A 24,192-nucleotide genomic window follows, 5' to 3' on the forward strand; every position below is an offset into this window, starting at 1 on the left:
GACCACCACGTAAAGGTTCCTTTACATGACTCATTTCCATGTACATGCAATCAATCAAACAATAATAATAATACTATAACGAGTCTACTATATAAAATAATCTAAATTTCAACAATCATCATTTCTAGAAAATATCTCCGGTACCTTTCAACTTATGTTGTTTACGAGACGGCCAGTACTTGCCATTATATTCCCAATACAGATCACCAGTCACGGGATGCTTCTTCTTAATAAACCAATTTGGTACATAATTGATGTTATGTTCTTCACGGTACTTTCTCGCTTGTCTTTGCTTAACTTCCACACGGTGTTTTTCATCAGCTGCACGATCATACTTACCATTCTCCATGTCTCTTTGATCAGGACGTAACCTTGTATCCGTTGGAGCTAACCACGGTTTCAACTTATCGTCAATACCATTCAACGTTAATGCAAACTGGGTCAAATTGAATGGCACTTTTGGTCTAGGTGCAGCTTGCCAAACAAGGAACTTCGATCCGGAATATGGATCAGTTGATGCAGCTCCAGTACCTGATTTGCCAGGATCTTCTAGAATGGACATTTTCCTGGTGTTTCCCAGAGAGTCCAACTGGTCTTTGTTGATTTTTTTGGCAAATATTTTCGAATTCCAATGTCCACCGAGTGCCCATTGTGGGGTTCCATTTCTATCCAATGCTTGTCCTGATAACTGATAAGCTGATGATGCTCTCCAGCCACGTTGCTTCATATCCACAGTGATTATATCACCAGTGGTGTGATTTTCAACAACCATTTTACCATAATTGTCAACCGTTGGGTTACCAACCATGATACCAACAACAGCAGTGTTGACTTTCTTCCAACTGTACAATTCTTCAGCAACAACATTTCCATTTTTATCTTTAACTCCATTATTAGGTCTCACCACACAAAACATCTTACCCAAGTGTTTGAAGTCAAACGAACGTCCATAAAACTTCGAATCGACAGCATTTTCTCCATAATATTCCCATTTAGGTGATGTGGCATGACATGCACTGATAGGAGGATGATGACTCACCTGTTCAACGAATAATCTATAGTTTTGATCTGGTCGAGAGTATTCAAAAGTTTCACCTAAAAGTGGGTTAAATGGCTTAGCAATTCTGTCAATGGTTGATGAATACTCAGTAGCGGCAAAAGTTGCAACATAAACCAATCTCAATGTCGAATCATCATACCCTGCAGCAGTGTTTAACAAATTGTTATATTCAATATCTTCAGCTAATCTTTGAAGCAAGGAAGTTGGCTCATTAAAAGAGACTGGCAAAGTCATTCTTGTCATATCTTTACCAATCATTGATTTAAGTATACCCCATAATCCAACCTTGGGTCTGTTATCCTCGTCCAATGCCAACTTCTTTCTGGGTGGATTTTCATAACCCAAGTACGAGCCTTCTTCATGCAATTCATGGTTAATCTCTCTTTGAGCTGGGTTAAGATCCTCATCCCCAGGAAGGGCTTTAGCAGTTGCAGGGGATTCACCCTGTGCTGCTTCATCCACCTTGGTTCCTTCAGATGGTGCAATCAGCTCAGCACCTCCTGGAATCTCATTGGGTCCAATATCCTCGTCTTGAGGTTGCTTGTTGTGATTAGCAACTTCAGCTCCAGCAATACCGGCAGCACCAGCGCCAGCAGCACCCACTGCAGTCGATTCTTCAGAAATTTGTTGTTGTTGTGGCTGTGATTGCCTAGCTTGTTCAGGCACTTGCCCTTCAATTGGTTGTTGTTCTTGTTCTTCAACTGGTTGTGGTACTTGCTCTTGCGTGGGCTCAACACTTTGCTGTTGTTGTGTATCCTTCTCGCGCAACTTCTCATCACTTTCCACAATCTGTCTCTCATCTTCACCTCCCATTTCTTGTTCTTCTTCTTCGAATTCATCAGCATCGAAAAACTCGTCGTCGGAATCATCACCCAATAATTCACCAATGACTTCTTCATTCAATTCAGGTTGTGGTGGAGCCTGAGAAGGTTCTGTTTGGGCTTGAGGGTTATGCTGCACTGCATCCAACTTGGAATCTATTTGATCAACTTGATCCTCCTCCGGGTTCTTACTCAAGATTTCGCCATTGGCGACACCTATAGCATCTCCATCATTGACATTATTTGTCGCAACCGGTGACAATGTACCGCCTGTTTCGCTACCAGCAGTAGCTCTTCCCGATAAGTATTTCCTCAATTGCTTTCTTTGGCCTTGGAACACAGCCAATTTTTCTTCTCTGGCTTGGATTTCATTCTCCAATTGCCTAATTGATTTTTCCCACAACTGATTAACCTCCAACTGTCTGTCCAAATTTCTTCTCAATTTAGAATCTCTTGCATCCACATTGATGTTGTATTTCCCAAGCAACTCATTTATGGCTCTAATTGTGTTGTTTCCCACTATACACACTTCGGCTTGTTTGGAGTTCGGCTGGAAAGTATCACTATTCATGATTTGACTGAACAATTCCAACAATGACGACAACTCAATTTGTAATGCTCTTCTTGATGCTGCAATGTCATCGTTCAATTGATTAACATCAACATCATTTTCGAAATCGCTCTCTTCGTCTTCTGGCTCAGTTCCATCATAATCATGGTCGAAATTCTCATGATCGGTTTCTGCTGCACTATGTTGATCATCCAAACTAACTCGAGAAGCCTGATTGCGTGATCTTCCAGTAGGCGAAGCCAATGTCCCGTCAGTGCTTGCCCGCGAGTTGCCAAAAGAGGAACGCGATTTATCAAATGCAACATCATCAACCGACTCCTTAGATACCTGACTGGTATTACGTTTATGTTTGTTTCTTCCAGGGATTCTAAACCTATGTTTTTTCTTTTCCACCGATTCTGTATCATCGGCAATGGAGGAATCGTCGTAATCTTCGGTTGAAGGAGAGTCACCTGCTGAACTTGTTGTTCTTGTCGTATGTTTCTTTTTGATATTATCCTTGGCAATTGTTATAGCATTTTGTAAAGTCCATACCCATCTGTTTGTTTCAATAGGATGATTAGCCTTTAAATGCCACCTAAGACCGTTTTTACCATAAATTTCAAACTTCATCTTTTCTGAAGAATCAAGATGTAATGTGGCATAGCCCAAATTCAATGAACCACGACAGGAATTCATTGTGTCTTCTTGATTAGTATAATACGACAAGATTCCATTTGGATCTAAAACAAAATATCTCAATTTGTAACCGGAGGCAAAATTGGTCCATTTATTCAAGTATCCCTTGTAAACAGGCGCATTACCAGCTTTGATCGCCGAGTTTGTAGTTGCGACTGGATCCATGATAGTTTGATCACGAGTAGCAGCTTTAATCAACTTTTTCAATGGTTCATCCTTAGGATTTACCAACTCTATAGGCAATCTTCCATGTTTGTCTCTCTTGAAAGGATCACCACCATGCTTTAAAATCCAATCGCACATCTGTATATCATCCTTTTTGATGAATTCATGCAAAACGGTGTTGCCTGATTCTGGATCAGCACCATTGATATCCAACAACTCTGAGGCTCTTGGATTTAACACCAATAACCTCTCCAAATTATCAAAGTCTCGATTACTGAAATAGGCTCGCAATTGAGTTGCTGATTTTTCAACAAATTTTGCTCGCTCAAATTGCATCAACTGCGCAATGTTCAAATTCTTGCAGAGTTCCACTGGTTGTTTCTTATCCAAATTGACAATCGTATCATTGATGTCGGGTAATGACAAAAGATACTTGACCACATCTTGTCTCGAAGCAATTGCTGCCAAATGTAAAGGTGTATTTCCCTGAGGGTCTTGTGAATTAATGTCCAAGCCATATTTTTCAGCATTATTAGCCAAGTATTGTATTGTTGGTAAAGTGGCCACCTGTACAGCGTAGTGTAATATGGTCAGTTTCAATCGGTTCAACTCTTGATTTTGAATTGTGGTTTTGCTGGAGTTTATTTCCCCAACGATTGCATCTATCTTGGATGTGTCTCCACTTCTCAAAGCATCCAAGAGTTTCAATCGAAGCAAAGATGCACCCACTGGAGATGCTTCAGTCATGGTAGAGGAATCGTAAATCTTTTTTTGGATCGAGAAGATGTTGCTTTTTGTTGGTTTTGTGAGGGTGTGTTGTTGTATTAATGATAGATGAGGGGGTATTTACTGATCTCCTCTCTAAAGTTTATATTGGATGATTGTTTCTAAGTGTGTGTATAGTCTAATGCCGGGTGGTCAATATGTATTCTATGAGTAAACAAGGATTAATACACTCTAGTATGTTGAGTATGCTGAATTAAATATCGAATTGAGTGTTGTTGGATTGTGGTTTGTAATTTACTTTTTTATAAATTGCTGTCTTTATTTTTATTCCTCGCGCAAATTGAAATTTAATGAAAAAAAAAAATTAAAGACAAATTGTATGATTTTTTAATAAAATTGTGGGTACACTTTCTTAGACAAGAAATACAGATATGATATATGTATAGTTGTGTGTATTTGTGTGTTGGTAGATTAGGGTAATTTTGTTAAAGTAGTAAGAGCAAGAGAAGAATTTATTTTCAGTTATATATGCATCAACATCTACATATACATTTCCTCTAAGTTTTAGTTAATTGCAACGGACATATAATGAAATTGGTAGCAACTTTTGAAATTATGTCGTCATAGCAAAATACTATCTTACACAAAATACTAATAATCCCCTACATACAAGACTTTCATTTCATTTTTATCCAACAGCGCGGAGATTACTACACTTGTCTTAGGGCTTTACTCCACTTCGCCCCCTCACTTCATATGAACAGAACACTGAAGAGGAGCTGTGATACACCACCCCGGTTGCTCTAAACCAAGCAACCTGTCAATCTCAATCTTCAAAGAGTCTTAGCAAACATTGAACCACAAACCAATCAGACGCTTAATCTAATTCCACATGCATATGATGCATGATGTATTATACAAAACAACTTCCAAACTGGGCTGTGGGTTCGTGAAAGATAATTTCTCGTATTTGCTCAAATGTAGGCTACATCTTACTCCTATTCATTGAGATACATCTGCTTTATATTTTTACGAGATCTATTTACAATGTTAGTCTCCCATAGAAGATTGGCGTGTCTGTTGTTACATTAACTTTACGGCATCAGCGAATGAGTTACTGACACAATCAGGCACACCAACACCCTCAGCAAAGACTGTACCACCAAATGATAACTTATAATGCTCCTTTTCCAAAATGTCAAGTACTTTAGATTTCAACTCTTGATAACCCAAGTTATACTGAGGGATACAATCTTGATGTAAAGAATAACTAATGATTATATCATTGGGTTCAATTGAATCGACTTTCAAGTCTTGACTTTCTTCAACGACTTTAACACGATACTTTGACAAATTGACATTCAATTTCTCTTGCAATACATCCTTCACAATCTTCAAATTTAGTTTATTGGACGGAATGTTCCAATTGCTGTAGTAATGCCCTCCCATCATGATTGTGATCTTGTTGTATTCACCGGGAGTAGCTCTTGCTTCACTGAATAGACTTTCTGCGTGGTTTTCAACATCGGAATCATATATTGTACCAAGTAATGCTTGTGGATTACTATCAATATTACGATGACGTGGTCTTAAAAACCCAAATCCCAGTTTATCCTTTGGCAATAAGATTGGCTTTTTTGTGTACACGTTAGTCAAGAAAACAGTGACATATTGTACTGCTTTTAGTTCTGGTATTAGTGGATTGTTCAATGGTAAAGCTTGAGCCAATGCATGGGTGTTGATTGTACTTCTAATATGATCAAATTGTTGTTCATTAACTTTTCCAGTTTTCGGATCACATTGCTGCACTGGGGTACCATAATGGATTTTTGTGTTTGTATTATTGACCAAATAGTTGGCCAAATTCTTTGGCAAAGTCTCCATTCCATCTCTAAACTTGATCATTGGAAATGCTTTGAGATTGTTCTGTAGAGCTAGTAGATTCGCTTGTGGTGAAATCAACTTTTCATAAAGTTGCAACTCTGATGAAAACTCCAGCACATCCTTTTCTTCTTTCTTTGTATTTTTCCTTGTTAGTGACTTCAAAATATGCTTCACAATTGATCCGGATTGGCTTTCGACATCCTTTAAAAAGGGCATTACGCTTTTTATACTCAATTTGCCGATATCCCCCGCATATACCCCATGTATTATAGCACTAGCAACATTATCAGTCAATGAGGTACTCCCCAACCTTCTCTTGAAAAACTGCTCTACGGTCTCATCTTCCGCCAAAGGCTTCACAAATGGCTCCTTAAGCAACCCTTTGATCAATTTGCCATCAACAACTTTAACCCGTTTGAAAAAATCAACTGCCGTTGCAAAGGAATTAGGAACTTGAACAATCTCTCCCTGAGCATCGGTAATGTACTTGCGATTAGCCTTACTTGACTTGTGTATAACCTCCACTTGATCCTGCAAGTTCAAATTGCGTAAAATATCAATCATAAACAAACTTCCGTTTTTGACACCACGCAACGTTCGAGGACCTTTCTCCAACAAAATTGACTCCTTAGTATCGGATACATAAAGGTGGGGCAGATTCATCCATCCACCTGGGCGAATGGATTTTTCAAATATTTGAAAGCTAATGTCGGGTCGTAATCTACTTAGAAAGTATGTGAATGTAAGTCCCAGTATACCTGCTCCTAACACGGCAACTTTACCATTCTTCGGTAGTGCTGGTAATGACATGATGATATTTATTGGGTTTTAGTAATCAAGTGACTGGTTTTCTGCATAAGCTGTAATTCTTGTCTTGACACCTGGCAATCCTTTCTAGTGTGGTGATAATGGTGCGTTCAAGATGTCCATTTTTTGCAGCACTGACTTTTCGACTTTTCTCTGCTCAGAGATCTATCACACCACCAACAAATGTTCAAACTAAAGTCGCAAACAATCTTTGTCGCAATAGCCTATTCTAAGACACACATTATAATTCGAGCGTTGAAATAATAATAACCACGCTATTGCATCTACTGTGAATTGTTCTGTTGGCGCTAAAGAACACAAACAATGCTGTGCAGTTTAATCTTGATTCTAAGTAGCTGTGAAGCTAAGAGATTTCACTGTTTTTTTTTATCTACGAAGATGGATGGATTTGGAGTTTAAACCCGAGAAGGCACGAAATCTTTGACCTTTTTTTTTGTGCCCAATCTGGGTCGGACTTAAACACACATGCTCCCACTCTATAACCCACATCTTCCCCACAACCGCGATTTAGCTTGTAATAATGTCAAGTTTTATTAATAACCGACCTGATAAAACAAATTGATGTATACTCATCAATAGATGACCTTTATCGAGAACCAACACTGTAAAGACTTTCAGGGAATCAGTTACGCTGTGTCTCTTCTTGGTCCCAATCGTAGAAAGATCAATTGTTATAATAACCTCCAATATACAAAATACATATATAGATGCTTTGCTTTATTAGGCATTTGCTAGCCATAAAAATACTCTTTAAAAGGAAAGTAAATACCACCTAGAGTTTATTCTCCTCATTTTATTATTTTTATTTTTATTTTTATTTTTATTTTTATTTTCTGGGGAGAACATCAAAATGAGAGACAGTTGATGATGCCCCTCTCAGTACTCCAAAGAGTGAAATATTATTATACCACATTCCATCCACCCTCCCCCCCCCCCCCCCCACAAGGACTACCATTTATACTTTGTAACATGATTATAAATACAATTGAATTTGACATAAAACTGTCATAGCATATATTACCTACCAACTAAACCACTTTTCCAAAATTTGCTTATGTCTCCTCACAATCTTACTACAATGCCAATTGAAATCCCCCAAACTCAAAAAGCAGTAATTTTTGAAACCAATGGCGGTCCATTAAATTACACCGACATCCCCGTGCCCCAGATCAAATCGAATGAAATCCTTGTCAACATTAAATACTCGGGTGTTTGTCACTCAGACTTACATGCTTGGAAGGGCGATTGGCAAATCCCATACAAGCTCCCTCTTGTGGGAGGCCATGAAGGTGCTGGAGTAGTGGTTGGCGTGGGAGAGAACGTACAAGGTTGGGCCATTGGTGATTTGGCCGGTGTCAAATTGATTAATTCGACATGTTTGAATTGTGAACATTGTCAACAATCAAATGAAACTAGTTGTGCTACCAAGACATTGAATGGGATCAATATGGACGGTACGTTTCAACAATACTGCGCTACTGATGCTATCCAAGCGGCTAAGTTGCCCGCTGACATTGATTTGAAATCAGTTGGGCCCATTTTGTGTGCTGGGATCACTGTTTATAAAGGATTGAAGTCGTCGGATGCTAAACCGGGTCAATGGGTTGCCATTTCAGGAGCAGCTGGTGGATTGGGGTCGTTGGCAATTCAATATGCCAAAGCATTGGGGTTGAGAGTGGTGGGGATCGATGGAGGTGCAGAAAAGGGAGAATTTGTCAAAAGTTTAGGTGCTGAAGCATATGTTGATTTCACTACTTCGAAAGATATAGCTAAAGATATTATTGCCGTGACCAACGGTGGTGCTCATGCGGCCCTAAATGTTGCATCCTCAGAACAAGCTATTCAAAAATCGGTGGAGTATGTAAGACAAAGTGGTACGGTTATCCTAATTGCATTGCCCCCAAATGCAAAACTTACCGTTGATGTTTTGAGTACTGTTGTAAAACAAATCACCATTAGAGGATCCTATGTGGGAACTAAATGGGACACTACTGAAGCTATTGATTTTTTCCATAGAGGTTTGATTAAATGCCCTATTAAAGTTGTTGGCATGGCCGAAGTGGAGCGCGTGTTTAAGGAAATGGAAGAGGGTAAGATTTTGGGAAGGTACGTTCTTGACACCTCCAAGTGAAGAGAGGGAGAAGAGGAAATTTTGTTAGCTTCTATATCATCCACTGTTCAATAAAAATAAAACAACTATAAAGCGTAGAACTAGTCTTTAATCTATGCTCCCAATTCTTCAAAAGCAGTGTGCAATGGAGAATAGATCTTCTTTCCTTCGTAGAACTTAACAGTTTGTTCAGCTCTCTTGGCGATTCCTTCTGGAGTAAATTGGAAGAATTTGTACAAATCTCCAGCCTTACCAGAAGCACCAAATCTATTCAAACCAAATTGTTCATGGGAATATTTAGACCATCCAAAAGATGACAAAACTTCAACAGACAAGATTGGAACATTGTCTGGGAATACTTCCAATCTGTATTCAATTGGTTGCTTGTCAAAGGTCAAGAAATCAGTGACGGAAACAACACCAGCTTTAATACCCTTCTTTTCCAATTCTTTAGCAGCATCAATGGAGATGGAAACTTCGGAACCAGATGAAGCAATAAGAATATCTGGCTTGTCTTGTGGCCATACAGAGTAAGCACCCTTCAATGCCTTTTCAATGCTAGAGTGTTCCAAATGAGGGACACCTTGTCTAGTCAAAGCAATAACAGTTGGGTGGTGGACACCTTCAATGGCGGAAATGTAAGCTGCTGAAACTTCATTACCATCAGCAGGTCTCCATACCGACATGTTTGGAATAGCTCTCAAGTGGGCCAAAGTTTCAATAGGTTGATGGGTTGGTCCATCTTCACCCAATCCAATAGAATCATGTGTGGCAACGAAAAATACACCGTGGTGAGACAAAGCCGATAATCTGACGGCACCTGCAGCATATGAAACAAAGTTCAAGAAAGTACCACCGTAGTTTCTGTAGTTGGCACCAAAAGCATCGATACCATTCATAATGGCAGCCATACCATGTTCTCTAACACCATATCTAATATATCTACCGGCATAGTCACCTAAGTCGGTTGAAGGTGGTTGGAAATCAATAGAGCCAGCAGCTCTGGTCAAGTTGGAGCCAGTCAAATCAGCAGAACCACCAACCAATTCAGGAATGATTGGGTACAAAGCGTCAAGAACGTTTTCTGATAATTTTCTCGTGGCAGCAGCCTTGTCCTTCGAAGTGTAAGTTGGCAAAGCCTTCTTCCAGCCATCTGGTAACTTGCCATCCAATCTTCTTTGAACTTCAGCTCCTTCCTTTGGATACTTGGCCTTGTATTCGTCAAACAATTTTTGCCAAGCTTGTTGCACCTTCTTGTTTTCCTCAACTTTTTCAGCAAAGTATTTAGAAACTTCATCAGGGATGAAAAAGGCTTCATCAGCATCAAATCCCCAACTCTTTTTCAAGTGCTTAAGATCGTCAGCTTGCAATGGAGCACCGTGAACTTTTCCGGTACCAGCAATTTCGGAACCGTAACCAATGGTGGTGACCAATCTAATCAAGACTGGAGAACCCTTAATCTTCTTTGCTTCATCAATGGCATCAGAAACGGCTTCAATGTTGGTGTTGGCATCGTGGACTTCCAAAACTTTCCATCCATAAGCCTTGTATCTCTCTGGGACATTTTCAGTGAAAGCACAAGCAGTGTCACCATCAATTGAGATTCTATTGTCGTCCCAAAAGGCAATCAAGTTATCCAATTGCAAGTGACCAGCCAATGAAGAAACTTCAGAAGAAATACCTTCCATCAAACAACCATCACCGACAAATGAGTAAACCTTGGAGTCAGAAATTGGAAAATCTGGCTTGTTGTAAGTGGCAGCAAATTGCTTTTGAGCAATAGCAATACCAACAGCATTAGAAATACCTTGACCCAATGGACCAGTGGTGACTTCAACACCTGGAGTGTCCAATCTTTCAGGATGTCCTGGGGTCTTGGAGTTTAATTGTCTAAATTGCTTCAAATCATTGACAGATAAATCGTAATTGTATAAAACCAACAATGAATACAACAAAGCACAAGCATGACCATTGGATAAAACAAACCTATCTCTGTTGATCCATTTTGGATCTTGTGGGTTAAAGTTCATCTTTCTGAATAAAGCGTGGGCAGCTGGAGCCAAACCCAATGGAGCACCTGGGTGACCTGATTGGGCGGCATTGACGGCATCAACAGCTAAACCTCTAATAGTACTGACGGATAATTTATCAATTGAAGACATGATGTGTGACTTTGTAGGAATTGAGTTGATAAGAGAAAGAAAGAAAGAAAGGAAAAGAAGAGAAGAAGAAGAAGAAGAACGAAAAGGAGAAATTTAGAAAAAGAAGTATTGAAGGACAATTGTTGGAAATTTTGATCAACAAATTTTAATGGATGGGCGTGTGTCTCTGAGTGTGTGAGTGTGTGAGTGTGTGTCCCTCTTGCAAAAAAAGAAAAAAACAAATTAATTTTTGCGTTGGTATTAATAGTCCTGCATATAAACTAAATCAGTTACATTACACTACATAACCAGATTTAGTCTTAACTAACCAAACGGATTTCAATTCACAAAGTATCCGTCCAAAGTACACACAGAGCAAACAATATTTTTCTACTACTTCCCCCCTAATCTTCGGAGAGATTATATCAACTCTTACCTGTAATAACTTGTACAAAACATGTCACTAGGTTACATTCGGACAACAGTAATACCCATACTATACGTTTCTTTTTCTTTCTTTAGTTGCTTTTTCGCTTACTAAAAGGAACCTATGGATATATGTCTCTACTGTTAAAAGAGCTACTCATTACATAATGCTGCATAATATATATCTATACAGCAAACAAACAAAAGCAAACGTTAGAGACATCTAAGACATTTTTATTTCTTTATTCTGCTAACCTTTAGGGTATATATATATATATATATATATATCAATGTGTCAAGGTTTGAGTCTACTAAGGATGTGAATCATGCTCTCAACTCAACCTTTCGTTAATTAAGCCTGATAAGTAACTCTTACCGGTATCGGAAAAGGTTAATGGATTGATCACACAGAAGCACAAAATATACATCAGCTCCCCCAACAAAAAAAAAACATTTCTGTTAAAGGGCCCTCTCCTCCCCGGCCTTTTGCTTCGCAGATTCGCCAACTCGACCAAAATGACCCAACTAACAATTGACCAGCCCTTTTTGTGTTGCCGGCTTTTACTGTGTGTGAATAAAGTTTTCAATTGACTTTGTATCATTTTCCGCACCATCGGATATAGCCAAAATTCATGATTTATACCCTCTTTTCATGGCACCCATAGGCTTTATCTACAGACATGGGAACCAAACCAAGCTTTCTTACATCTTTCTTTCTCATTAACAAAAAATGGCGTACTGATCTATTATCTATACACTACCATCAGCAAACGGGCTTCCTTTACGATTGGACTCATCAAAAGCCATGTTGGATTGCGATGGCGAAGACGCCGAATTATCGTCAAAACCAATGTCAAATAGAAAAGAACCCACGGTAGAGCCAGCATCTCGATTCGAATCATCAGTCTCATTGTAATTCATCATTTCGGCAGGGATATGAGACATATTCAGTGAAGATTCACTATTCATCAAGATTTCGCGATTATGGGGTAGACTGTTTGATGTATGGTCTGAACTTATCACTGTTGTGCCCTCTACATCTGAACGACTTGGGTTCTTCTTGTTCAACTTTTTTACTGAGGTAGCTCTTGTTATTTGACCAATATCAGAATCGACATCACTGTCATCGGAATCATATCGCATAGACTTAGTGCCATACCCAGGATGAGGCACTATATCAAACGAATCATCTGCCTCTCTATTCCAATCTTCTTCTTCTTCATCATCTTCTTCCTCTTCCTCTTCAATCTTATCTACATTGACCAATTTAGGTTGAGCTTTAATTGCAGTCATTGTTGCTGAGTTTCCGTTTGCAGAAGCACCATTACCATTACTTCCGCCAGGAGCAGCACCTACTGCTTGACCTTGACCATGGCTTGCAACCACATTGTCTCCGACAATACTGGCATTCTCAATCGTATTCAAATCGGAAAATAGCGACTCTGAATCATAAGAGTATAATGACCCTGTATTGTTCTTTGAAGGTCGAACAGTCACACCAGGAATGTAAGCAATGGGTAATATATTTGAAGCGTTGGATATCGAAGTTGCAACAGAGCTCCTGTGTGAATGGTTCAGGTAGATTTGTTGATGTGGCTGCAAGTTCTGCTGCGGCTGCTGCTGCTGTTGCTGTTGCTGCTGCTGTTGTAAGTTGGCTTGCTTGACAATCTTTTGTTGTCTTGCCCGTCTCTGTTGCGCTGCCAACTGTTGCTGCTGTTTTGACTTCAGTTTAAGAGCATTTGGACGAGTAAATGACTCATAAGATGATATCCTTCTCTTAGCCTTTGCTCTTGCTTCACCAGACAAGACTCGACGCATAGGTGGTCGTTCAAGTGCAGCTGAACCAGCAGCTGCTCCATTTGAACCAATTTGCGCACCATTCTGTCCTGCTGACGATGCAACAGCATCTTTACTACCAAACTGAGCATGGGTTGGCGAAGAAGTACTATTGTTTGGGTTACCATCCTGCTTACCAGCTCCTGAGAAGTGTGACTCTGTAGGACTTGGTTGGTTCAGAAGATTAGTCACTGAGTTATTTGCTCCTGCACTTTCCAAGCTTTGCAAGGCATAACCTCCACCTTTATCTGAAACAAATCCATCTGTGTCATCGTCATGATAACTATAATCATATTCGTCGTCCAACAACACTGGTGGTCTCTTTTTGTACACGCGAAAGTAGTAATACAATGCAGCAAGTAAAGCAATAAATACAGCTCCACCAATAGCACCACCAACGATGGCTCCAGTATTCAACGTGGATGTAGAATCTTTTGTCGTACAACGGTTGTAAGCACACTTTTCACACGTTTGAGGCACTTGGACACATTCCTCATTCTTGTTACTGCATACACAGTCGGGTAACGTAGGACAGTTAGAGACACATCCATCATCGTCTCTCTGCACTAGATCCACTGATTCGAAAATATATGAGTAGGTCTCCGTCATTATCTAGCAAAGAACCCTATTAGTATAAAATGTGAAAACAAAGGTGCCTGAGTAAGTTGTGATGATTTTGACGTGATATCAGTGTCTTGACGAAAATAGCGAGTGCCTGGTTTGAGGCTTTGTAAAGAGAAAGGTATATAAAGTAAAAGAAATCGTAATGCGATGAAATGAAATCGTACTGTTTTCTGCACAAAGAAAGAAAAGAAAAAAAATTGGAAATCAAATTACACGAGAGACGTGATCCAAAAAAGGGGGGCAGTGATGGTATAAATCAGATTGCACCATATATGAAGACTTTGATATGTTATATAAGCTTAGCTCTATCTATCCCTACTCCTGGGGTGTCAAGATCTTATTCACATACACTTTTTCCAGTGTATGCTACCTTGAAACAACCTTACTTCATTCACGTCTTGATCCCCTCTGTTCGAATAGATTCGCGGAATCACATGTATTGTGAAATATTTTTTCTTTCATCCTCACTCTTTTAAGCGAAAGAAAAAATTGTTCAAATCTAGAACCAGCATAGTCTGCACTTGCCAGTGATTTATATCATAAAGCTAATCCGCTGCAAATGGCTGACAATCTCACTTAGCAGAAAAATGTTTGCAACTGCCATCTCACAGTAGGCTGGTGCTCTGTTCTGCCCTGTCCCAAAAAGCTCAACTTTGTGTCCATGAGCATTCTCTAGTGCGACAATCTACGAACAACCCTTTCAACATTCAAATATATATATATAATACACAAGTTATTTAAATAGTCGAACCGTGTTGCCTGTAAAAAGTAATCAAAACACAGTATATATTGTAATCACCAGCAAACTTGGCTCTTCCCTTAAACTTTCTTCAGGTTTGCATTTCTAACAAGCCAGGTCTTTTCATCAAAGTATTTCCTGAACTGAGCATCGCCATTAGACTCGCCTTGAGGTTCAACCGAGTCTTCCTTTTGGATCAACATCAGTAGTCTCTTTGATCCAGAAGGTTTTGTTTCCTTTTTGGAAAACCATTGGCCATGCTCAGTATTAAACACCCAGCCCCGTTTTGTCAACTCGTTTGCTGCATTGTACTTGGCAAAATTATCAACGCCTTCACTATAATAGAAACAAAAGAATAACGTATCATCATCAAACTTCTGCATGTAGTGAGCTGAATTCAATTCAAACATTGGTTCTTGTGGATAGTCAATCAGCGAAGGATGAACATTTACCGGAACGTATTGTCGAGGCTTCTCAGCATCAAATGAGTCAGGACAGTTCAACAAGGAAGTCTCTAGTAAATTACCAATCGACTGAATCGGTAATGGATCATTTAACCGGCTGTTAGTGATATTCATCAACAAGTTGAACGAGTCACCCAAACCAGAATCATAATTCGACACCAATGAGGTTTGTGATGTATTTGACAACTTCTTTTTCAACAGCTGCGTTGCTTTTTGATCTACATCATTCAAGTTAGACTCACTTGTAAGTGGAGATGCAGACAGTGATCTCACAGCAGCAAGTGGCTGACCAAACCCTGGGGGAGGTGCTTTACTTGGTGTATTAGAAGCGGTAGATCCAAGAGCCGTGGCAAGGGGAACATTATTATTTACCTTTGGTGTATTATTTGAACTGGATACGTGATTTGTTAAGGAAGCGGTAGTATCATTAGTACCTGAAGCTTGAGCTGCTTTAATCACGCTTGAATATGAAATGGTACTAGTGATTGGCGGCGGAGGAGCAGGCACAACATTCATGGGTTTTGTCTTCTTTACTGGTGTTGTAGTAGAACCATTTGCCGGTATATCATTCTTGGCACTAGTGGCGACCGTGGTTGCAGGACCGTGTGAATGACCATCAGTAGAGGAAGATACAGAACTTGATTTTCCTTGATGAGCCGATGCTGCTGCTGCTGCTGATCCTGGAGCTGCTGCGGAGGTAGAAGATGCTGATGATTGATTTGCTCTAGTTGCTTCCGACTGCTGATGTCCCAATTGCTGTAACTCTAACCTCTTTCTTTCCTCTTCTTCGAATGACTCAGCTGCCATCTGTGCCAAGCTTCCCTCTACTTCCAACTCCTCCTCTTCATCTTCAACAACCTCTAACTGGTCATAAAACTCGTCATACTCGACATAGTCCTCATCCTGATTCATCTCGACGTAGTAATCCAAGTCATCTTTAATATCATCAATCTTGGCTGGATCCAATCTGTCATTCTCTAAATTATCCAACACTTCTTCCAATTTCTCAATATGAGTATTATTTCGATCTATTTTATACTTTGTATCCTCTATCGAACTTTGTACAGAGTACCCACCTTTCTTCTTCAGTTGAGCCCCAAGTGAATCCAACTCTTGGTCCAATTCTTCATTCTGGCTCGTCAACAGTTCAATTACTCCAGTGATGTAATCGCATGCCTCTTGTAGTTTCTCCACATCGCCAAATCGAGACAGCTTTTTACTCTCTCGTTGTAGTTCCAACCCTTCATTCGAAAATTGCTTTATTTTGGATGACTTTTCCAACTCCTTGAATATATCCATCGAATGCTCTATCTTTGTCCGGTTCTCTTGTAGCAATGACTTGTCTAGCTTTATGCTACTGTCTCCCAACCATATCTTCAACTGATCTCGCGACCTTTGTAACTTCTTCAACTCCTTCTTCAAGTCGTTCTCCAACTTGTCCCTTTGTGAGGGTACCTCACAGTTTTGCATCTTCTCCTTGGTGTCATCAAAGGCCGCAAGACCTTCGGCAATCTTCTTGTTGACCTTATCAAACTCCTGCTGTAGTTTCCTGGCACTCATGCTTGAATCGTTAGATATATGTTCTTGAGTTTTATATATCCACTGGTGGTAATTTGCACTTGTGTTGTTTCACTGAAACCGAGAAAGACTTTGGACCTCAAAGAAAAGAAAGAAAAAAAAAAAAAACAAAAAAAAATTCTTCGCAACCAAATTGCATTCTACACACGACTTAACATATGAAGACAAACTTTTGGAATCTGAATCTACACAGCTTTTTAGCGGTTTATTCTAATCTATTCTAATCTAATCTAATCCAAAGTTCCAATTTCTTGTTTTAAAAACTCGTCAGTGAAATGACTAATTTGGTTAAAATTGTATTCAAATCCGTCAATACCTCCGTAGTATGGATCACCCACGATTTTATCGAATTCCATGTTAGTTCTCCATCTTCCAAACAAATCAACCACAGTTTTGCTTCCTCTTGGCTTTAGGTACCTCAAGTCGGAGAGGTTACTTTCATCCATACCTATAACATAATCAAACCTGTCAAAATCTTTGGCACTGATTTGTTGTGCCAGGTGTTGGACAGGTACACCATGTTTTCTGCAAGTTTTAGCCGATCGTGAGTCGGGCAGCTCACCTATATGCCATCCTGAAGTACCGAACGATTCAATGTTTTTGAAATATGGTGCGTATCCCAACTCCTGAACTCTATGTTTGAAAATGGCTTCTGCCATTGGTGAACGGCAACTACAAAGTAGGTGTTAGTAATGGTCTATCTGGAGTGTGCTTGAACTATTCTTCATACATGTTACCTAAGCATACGAATGCGACCGATATTTTCTTATCTTCGGGGGTGAATAGCGGTGCCATGTTGAATTGTAAAGACAAAGAACACTATATGGTCTGTTGCCTTTTTTTTTTATCGCATGCTTGTTTTTTGTAGGCAAGACAAGTATGCAAAGCAATACGATCTCTACATTGTCTTAGAAACATCAACTTTATCGTATATTAAGACTAAAAAACGTTTTCGCATATTTCATCAATTTCTTGAACTTGTCTAAAACTAGTAGCAATAGCACAAAGAGTTGCCGAAGGATTGACGTACAGTTCCTTGTTTGGCTCATCCAACTCAAGAAGCTTTCTCATGGACTCGACAAAGAATTGCTTAGGATCGGTTACCGAAAGCTCTCTACGCTTGACCAGATCATTTGACATTGAGAAAATATCAATCTCAGGAGTGGAGTGTGTAAGCGGTGTTGTGCCACCTGCAGAAGTTGGGCCTGTAGAAGAAGGAGCACTGGTAGGAGCAGGAGCACTAGCAGGAGCATTGGGCTTTGGCGTAGGAGCGGATGGGGCTGGTGTGTTTTTAATTTGGGGAGATTGCAATGAATTTTGAATCTGCGGCGTGCCAACATTGTGAGGCGTTTTAATCGACGATGCTATGGCATTGGGTGTAGCAGCAGTAACAGTACTGTTACGCTTCTTTTTAGGGGGTGCCTTCTTTGGTTTGGTCTGCAGTACTGAGTTGCGTTGTTGCGGAGCCACTTGTTGTCCCTGTTGTTGAGTTGGTGGTGGTACTTGCTGTTGCAAATTGTTTGGTACCCGTTCGTTGGCAACATTGCCCCAGTTCTGATTCATTTGCATTGACAGCTGAGAAGGCTGTCTGCCAATTGGGAACCCAGGCATGCCTTGGTTTGCAAAGCCTTGTTGCTGAGCTATTTGAGGAGGAAGACTTTGTGAAAGCTGATGTGGAGACTGATTGACACCTGGAGCAAACAAGTGTGGAGAAGCTTGCACGTTAGGGTTGGCAAACATTTGGTCGATTGCCCCTGACGCACCTTGCATCATCGACTGGGCGCCTTGTAGTTGCAGCTGTGCTTGTGGTGGTGGTTGCTGTGACTGAATTGGCTGCTGCTGAGCTGGCATAGGCTGTGTTGGAGGTATTCCAGTGTTTGCAGAGGCAGCCATTTGCTGCCTACGGTGGCTGATTTGCTCCTTGACGTAATCGAAATACTTGGCGTACTGGTTTCTCAACTTTTCTAGCAAGTCGGGACCTGCCAAATAAACTCCTCGCTTCAAGTTGTCTAATATGTTCTTTGTCATGTACTTCATTTGAATAAGCCTTTTCGTCCCTTCCACATTTTTAGTAAACAAGTAAAAATAACTTATTATCGAGTCGACATTTCCATACAGCTCTTGAATTCGATTCATGGCATCCCTTACAGCACCTTTATCCTTTGGTGAAAGCAAGGTCGTCACATCCCTCAATAGTACATTGTTTCTTGAAACTTCTTCAACCAACTGTCTAAGACGGAGCTTTGCCTCATCCGTCAAAGGGGGAAGTAATGAAGATAAACCGGCATTTGGACCACCCGGGGCTGCTCTGCTAGGAGGAACAGTTGGCTCAGTCATAACTGTATCTCTCTGATTTATTAAGGGGGATGAAAGATTTTTCTGTGCAGGAGCATTGGGTTTCATGAGCGGAGTGTTTGAAGTGCCAATCATGGGCAGTGATTGTTGCTGTATTGGGATTGTCTTTCCCAGCTGATTGGCTCCACCACTCTGCTGCATCGGCAAAGGTGCATTTTGAGGAATTTGTGGTCGAGGCTGTTGTGGAATATTTTGTGCTTGTGGTTGAACATTTTGTATGCCTAATCCAGTTGCACCACTTTGAGCTGCAATCTGCTGTTTCCAAAGCTGGTTCTTTTGGTGAAGGATATACTTCCTAATGAAAGTTTCCTTCATATTGGCATCAAGTTGGCCGGCAATTTGTTTTTGTTGTTGCAAACGATTAAGTAACGTCAATGCATCGTTAGAGTATTTGGCGTAATCCTGCTGAGTGACTTGGAATTGAGGCGGCCTCTGGTCAACTGGCTGTGGTGGTTGTTGTGGTTGCTGTGGCTGTTGGAATGGTGTCTTCTGGGGTGGCACTTGCTGTTGAGGTGGTGGTTGGATAGGTGGTGCTGCCTGCTGCTGAGGTGCTTGCTGCTGGGGGAGACCTTGTTGATTGAAATTTTGATTCAACCCTGGTCCATTTTGACTTGCGCCCAGTGCCACTTGACGTTGCTGCGCCTCACGCTGTCTTTGAAAGATTTGTTGCCGCTGTTGAGGTGTAAGATTATTAAGATTAACATTGCCAATGGAAGAGTTTGTTTGATTTAATTTCAACTCATCATCACCAATTGGGTTTGCGTTGTTTCCTGACGCATTTCCCTCACTCCGAACGTTCATCTTTTGTTGCTGTTGACGCATAACCAATTGCATGTGGGTGGAATGGATATCTCTCACCAATGGTAAGATATCCTGCGAAATGACTTTTCTTTTGATGCAATCAAATATCTGGTTCCAGGTCGTTACACCTTTAGGTAAATTAGGAATTTTACTAAGCAAAGGTGGAGGAATAGGTGACGACCTGATAAGTTGAAGAAGTTGAGGGGGCACTTGCTGATCCGTGCCAGTTGGTCCGTTAGGGTTTGTTCCTGGCCTCTGTGCAAAGTTTGTCGGCGGTTGAGCTGCCAGAGCTTGCTGTTGCTGTGGTGTTGGTTGAGCTCCCATTTGTCGCGCAGATTGCATTCCCTGACCCTGTTGATTATTAACCATTTGTCGAAGTTGTTGTTGTCGTGCCTGAATCTGGGCTTGTGACTGGCTACGAGCTTGCGCCTGCTGTTGCAAAAACTGCATATTTTGTGCATTCACAGGGCTCATATTTGAATTGGGATTGGAGTTTAGTGAATTGCGTGCCTGCATCTGTTGGGTCCGTTGTTGTTGTTGCTGCTGCTGGTTCACTTGATTGTTGGGCGGGATCGATTGGCCACTTACCTGTTGCTTCTGCAACCTCAACTGATTTACTTTCAGCTTAATTGCTTTCAAGTAATCATCTCGCGATGGAGATTTTTCATACACAATTTTTTCAAAGTCTTGCGCCATTTTACTCAACCTTTGAAAATCAAAATTTGGGTTACTTCCATGAAGGTCGGTCAAGGTATCCATTATAATCTGTACAACTCTTTGTCTCTCTTCTCCTGTGTACATTCCATGCCATGAAGTAACACCGGCCATGTTATTACCATTTGGAACTCCATTGTTGATATTCATGGTAATAGCTTCCGAATAGTATTTTGACTGATTGTGGGAAAAAGTAACTACCAAAAGTATTTCCTTCCCTGTTTTCAGCTCTATTCTAATATCGAATATTGCCTAACCAGACGATTCAAATACAGGGTTGTATTGTTACCTATTGGAAAAATCAAGAACAAAAAAAAAAGTTCGTAGTAACCTGGTTAAAAGTAAATGATGTCGTGAGGTTTTGTAAAATGTTTTGAAAACTTTAAAAAAAAAAGTAATAAAAGGAATAAAAGGAATAAAAAATAAAAAATAAAAAATAAAAAAAATAAACAAAAAATAATGTGAAATTGAAATAGAAAGCGCTACCTGAATAAATCAAACGTTAATGGGGTTGTGGTCATGGAGGCAGAGGTTACCGTTAGTGAAAATGCAATCGATGATTGATAGTTATATATATACATCTTGTGTCATTTTAATCTATGTTTGTTACAAAGATATTTTAGCATTTAATTCCGAACGTAATAATTGACTACCACACCAATGAATTAAGCCATCTATATCGTTTTATAAACCCTCTTGATTGCTCGCTTGTTCTCGTATTCTTTCTGCTCTTCTTCGTCAATAAACTCTTGTGTGTGTGTCAACTTCCATTGTTGTTTTATAAACCTCAATCCCTGAGTATTGACACCTAAAGTGCTGCATGTCTTTGATAAATTGTCTCGCAACTGCAGCTTCACAGCAATCAATTGGTTCTTAATATGCGGGTCCTTTTGATGAATCAACTCCTTGGAGTTAGACGACACGATATCAAACAAAACTTTGCAAATTAATGATAATCGGGTAACGTTTCTCGATATGTTTTCTTTGTTTGTCCACACTTCCATTACTTGCAACAATTTCAAACAATACGAAAATGGCAAGACAATTAATGCATCGTCGAGCTGCGAAGGTTTGATCTTAACCAAGGTGTCAAGAACATATTCGGGTCCAGTCATGCTAAAGGCAAGTAAAACTGCATTTGGTGTGGGCTTTATCGCCTGCTTGTTTGTTTTCAAGTCCAATTCGTAAGCTCTAGTGGCCTCCAAATCCTCAATTCCAATATCCAAAGCCTCCATTAATTTCTCTCCAGCCTTTAATGTCTCCATTGTTTGTTTGCCAACCTTTTCAACCTCTCCATTGCCATTGTCTTCCTCATCCTCGCCATCTTTCCTAACAGGCTCATCTTGTTCCAACTGATCCAATAGTTTATTTTCGTACATTTCCTCCATTTCCTTCTCCCTCTCTTCTTCCAAAAATACTTGGTCACTGGTAGCAGACCATAAACGTATTGAGTGATCATGGGAAGTTGAGCACATGAATAATCCATTTGTGCTGATAGCCATACACCACACTTCACTCTGATGCGCCGGCAATTTCTGGATACACTCAAACTTGTCACCATCCCAATACTTAATAAGCCCATCTTTTCCACTGGAGAAGAAATTGTGCGAATCGCCAATAAATTTGACATTCATGACTGAATCCTGATGGGCAAAGATAGATTTGTGACAGTCTCCAAAATCCAATCCCCATATTTTGATATTCTTATCGGCCGACGAAGTTATAATGAGCTTGGAGTCAGCTGATATGTCAATAGACAAAACCGGCAACTTGTGTCCGTACAATGTCAAGAACAATTTCAATGTGTCTAAAAACACCACTTGGACATTGTTATTCAATAACGATACGGCGAGATATTTGTCGTCGGGGGAGACCCTAACACACAAAATGTCTTCATTTAATTCCAATGTTTGTGTGTGAACAAGCTTAAGTTGTGAGATGACCGTGTTTGTTCCAGGAACAATATCCTGTTCAACTTTAAAGTTCCAAAACTTGACGCACTTGTCGTTTCCTCCCGTTACCAAAGTCTTTCCGTCAGATGTAAGGTCTAAAGACCAGATTGCTGCATTATTGTCGTCACCTGTAGCATCTGTCACTTGATGTGCTTTTTCCACACGGTCAACGAGCGATGAGGAAGTTAAGTCGTATAATTCCAAATCTCCATTCTTGAAACCGACAACCACCAAAGAACCTCCTGGTAAAAATTTACAACAGAGCGCATAGCCACTTTCCAAGGTAAATGAACGGATTACATTGTATGATCTCGTGTTCCAAATCTTCAACTCACCATTTGATGCCGTAGCTAACAATTTATCATCTTCGGGGGAAATATCCATAGCACGAATGTCAAACCGATGACCTAATCGGTCTATAGTATGCTCCTTTACTGCATGGATATCTGTGGGTTGCACTTTCCTTATGTTCTCAGGTGTAGGAATGTTGGCATATTCAATACTATTGTTGCTCAATGCCGTCAAGATATTTAGCTTTTTCCGACTACGTGTCCAGCAACACGAGCTGATCTTTGCTTGTGACCTTACTGTTGTAAATGGTGTTATGAGCATGCTGATTTCGGAACTTTGGATAGATTCCAAGATTTCGTCATCATCCAAACCTTTCTCCTTCAATCTCTTCATCCTCTTTGTGATTCCTTTCTTCATCTCGTCCTCTGATCTTACACGAAAGATTTCAAGTGCTCTGTCGGCATTCTGTACCAAAAATAATTCAATTTCCACTCCCTCGTGTTTGATGGTTTTAAAATGCAACTCATTACCCCTAGCTTTGCTTGCCTTTTCAAACATCCCTCTTTCGTAAATCTTTTCACCGTCATCACGAGCAAGATCAACTCCCCAAACTTTAACTTGATCTTTGTTTCCTGTGGTTACTACCATGCTCTCATCATTATTCACTCCCATTGACCAGCATTCACTGCTATGTGCCAAATGGGTTTCGATACATTGTTGACTCTTTAATTCCCATAACTTAATCAAGCCATCTTTTGAGGTGGAAAGTAAATAATCATCAATACTGTCAATATCGTTGTCTTGCCTTGATACAGATAAAAAATTCAATCCCGCGATGGGGCCCTTGTGACCTTTCAATTTAAACAACCCTTGTTCTCCTACAAGGTCCCACAATATGATACTGGTGTCATTTGATCCACTAACAAGTCTAGTTCCACTCGTATCAAACTTTAGCACTGAAATACTCGACTTGTGTCCTTCAAAAGTCATGAGAACTGACTGCGAACTTACATCCCAGATCTTGATCTTGCCATCTGTGTATCCTGCTGCGATCAAGTTTGTATCTTTATGATAGGCCAAACGTGATACTGGACTTGGAGCTGTGGTTGTACTTGCATTAGACGCACCTGGTGTAAGCCCGTCGTTTAATCGTTGTAGCAATTCACCAGTCTTGATGTCCCATATTAGAATCTCTTCCAACCCTGACGTTAATGCTCTTCCAACAGATGTTGACGATTGTGAGTCACTAGGTGGGAGCCATACAATATTTGAGTGAGAGGTGATTACACCAAAGCACTTCTCTTCGTCATAACGATTGTACGATTTGACCATTGCTGTCTGGTATAGTTGATGATGTCTCTAACTAAAGTGTGAAAAAAAAAAAAAAAACATAAAAAAAAGATTCCTTTACAAAAGTATTTTTTGTGA

At 40.1% G+C, this 24,192-nt stretch overlaps 9 protein-coding genes across 9 annotated transcripts; 1 reads left to right on the top strand and 8 right to left on the bottom strand. All coding sequences in view use genetic code 12, as the record gives it.

The window, feature by feature from the left end:
* Nucleotides 1-124: 124 nt before the first annotated feature.
* CANMA_002090 (oxysterol-binding protein related protein) lies at nucleotides 125-4,042 on the bottom strand (the record flags this gene model as incomplete). Its single annotated transcript, XM_051814121.1, has 1 exon — nucleotides 125-4,042. The coding sequence occupies one exon, from the start codon at nucleotides 4,040-4,042 to the stop codon at nucleotides 125-127; it is 3,918 nt and encodes a 1,305-aa protein (XP_051672167.1).
* Nucleotides 4,043-5,104: 1,062 nt separating this feature from the next.
* HEM14 (oxygen-dependent protoporphyrinogen oxidase) lies at nucleotides 5,105-6,715 on the bottom strand (the record flags this gene model as incomplete). The annotated part of the gene is made up of 1 exon (XM_051814122.1): nucleotides 5,105-6,715. One exon carries the CDS (start codon nucleotides 6,713-6,715, stop codon nucleotides 5,105-5,107), a length of 1,611 nt encoding a protein of 536 aa, XP_051672168.1.
* Nucleotides 6,716-7,811: 1,096 nt separating this feature from the next.
* On the top strand, nucleotides 7,812-8,864 carry ADH2 (alcohol dehydrogenase; the record flags this gene model as incomplete). Its single annotated transcript, XM_051814123.1, has 1 exon — nucleotides 7,812-8,864. The coding sequence occupies one exon, from the start codon at nucleotides 7,812-7,814 to the stop codon at nucleotides 8,862-8,864; it is 1,053 nt and encodes a 350-aa protein (XP_051672169.1).
* Nucleotides 8,865-8,956: 92 nt separating this feature from the next.
* TKL1 (transketolase) lies at nucleotides 8,957-11,005 on the bottom strand (the record flags this gene model as incomplete). Its single annotated transcript, XM_051814124.1, has 1 exon — nucleotides 8,957-11,005. One exon carries the CDS (start codon nucleotides 11,003-11,005, stop codon nucleotides 8,957-8,959), a length of 2,049 nt encoding a protein of 682 aa, XP_051672170.1.
* A 1,155-nt stretch (nucleotides 11,006-12,160) lies between these two features.
* Nucleotides 12,161-13,855, bottom strand: OPY2 (Opy2p; the record flags this gene model as incomplete). Its single annotated transcript, XM_051814125.1, has 1 exon — nucleotides 12,161-13,855. The coding sequence occupies one exon, from the start codon at nucleotides 13,853-13,855 to the stop codon at nucleotides 12,161-12,163; it is 1,695 nt and encodes a 564-aa protein (XP_051672171.1).
* Nucleotides 13,856-14,689: 834 nt separating this feature from the next.
* Nucleotides 14,690-16,633, bottom strand: NOT5 (CCR4-NOT core subunit; the record flags this gene model as incomplete). The annotated part of the gene is made up of 1 exon (XM_051814126.1): nucleotides 14,690-16,633. One exon carries the CDS (start codon nucleotides 16,631-16,633, stop codon nucleotides 14,690-14,692), a length of 1,944 nt encoding a protein of 647 aa, XP_051672172.1.
* Nucleotides 16,634-16,881: 248 nt separating this feature from the next.
* On the bottom strand, nucleotides 16,882-17,446 carry LTP1 (tyrosine protein phosphatase; the record flags this gene model as incomplete). Its single annotated transcript, XM_051814127.1, has 2 exons — nucleotides 16,882-17,323; nucleotides 17,382-17,446. 2 exons carry the CDS (start codon nucleotides 17,444-17,446, stop codon nucleotides 16,882-16,884), a joined length of 507 nt encoding a protein of 168 aa, XP_051672173.1.
* Nucleotides 17,447-17,590: 144 nt separating this feature from the next.
* Nucleotides 17,591-20,671, bottom strand: MED15 (Med15p; the record flags this gene model as incomplete). The annotated part of the gene is made up of 1 exon (XM_051814130.1): nucleotides 17,591-20,671. The coding sequence occupies one exon, from the start codon at nucleotides 20,669-20,671 to the stop codon at nucleotides 17,591-17,593; it is 3,081 nt and encodes a 1,026-aa protein (XP_051672174.1).
* A 524-nt stretch (nucleotides 20,672-21,195) lies between these two features.
* Nucleotides 21,196-24,096, bottom strand: DIP2 (snoRNA-binding rRNA-processing protein; the record flags this gene model as incomplete). Its single annotated transcript, XM_051814131.1, has 1 exon — nucleotides 21,196-24,096. The coding sequence occupies one exon, from the start codon at nucleotides 24,094-24,096 to the stop codon at nucleotides 21,196-21,198; it is 2,901 nt and encodes a 966-aa protein (XP_051672175.1).
* Nucleotides 24,097-24,192: the final 96 nt, after the last annotated feature.

The sequence above is a fragment of the Candida margitis genome (genome assembly GCF_024628925.1).
Source record: "Candida margitis strain CBS 14175 chromosome Unknown scaffold2, whole genome shotgun sequence".
Lineage (NCBI taxonomy): Eukaryota > Fungi > Ascomycota > Pichiomycetes > Serinales > Debaryomycetaceae > Lodderomyces > Lodderomyces margitis.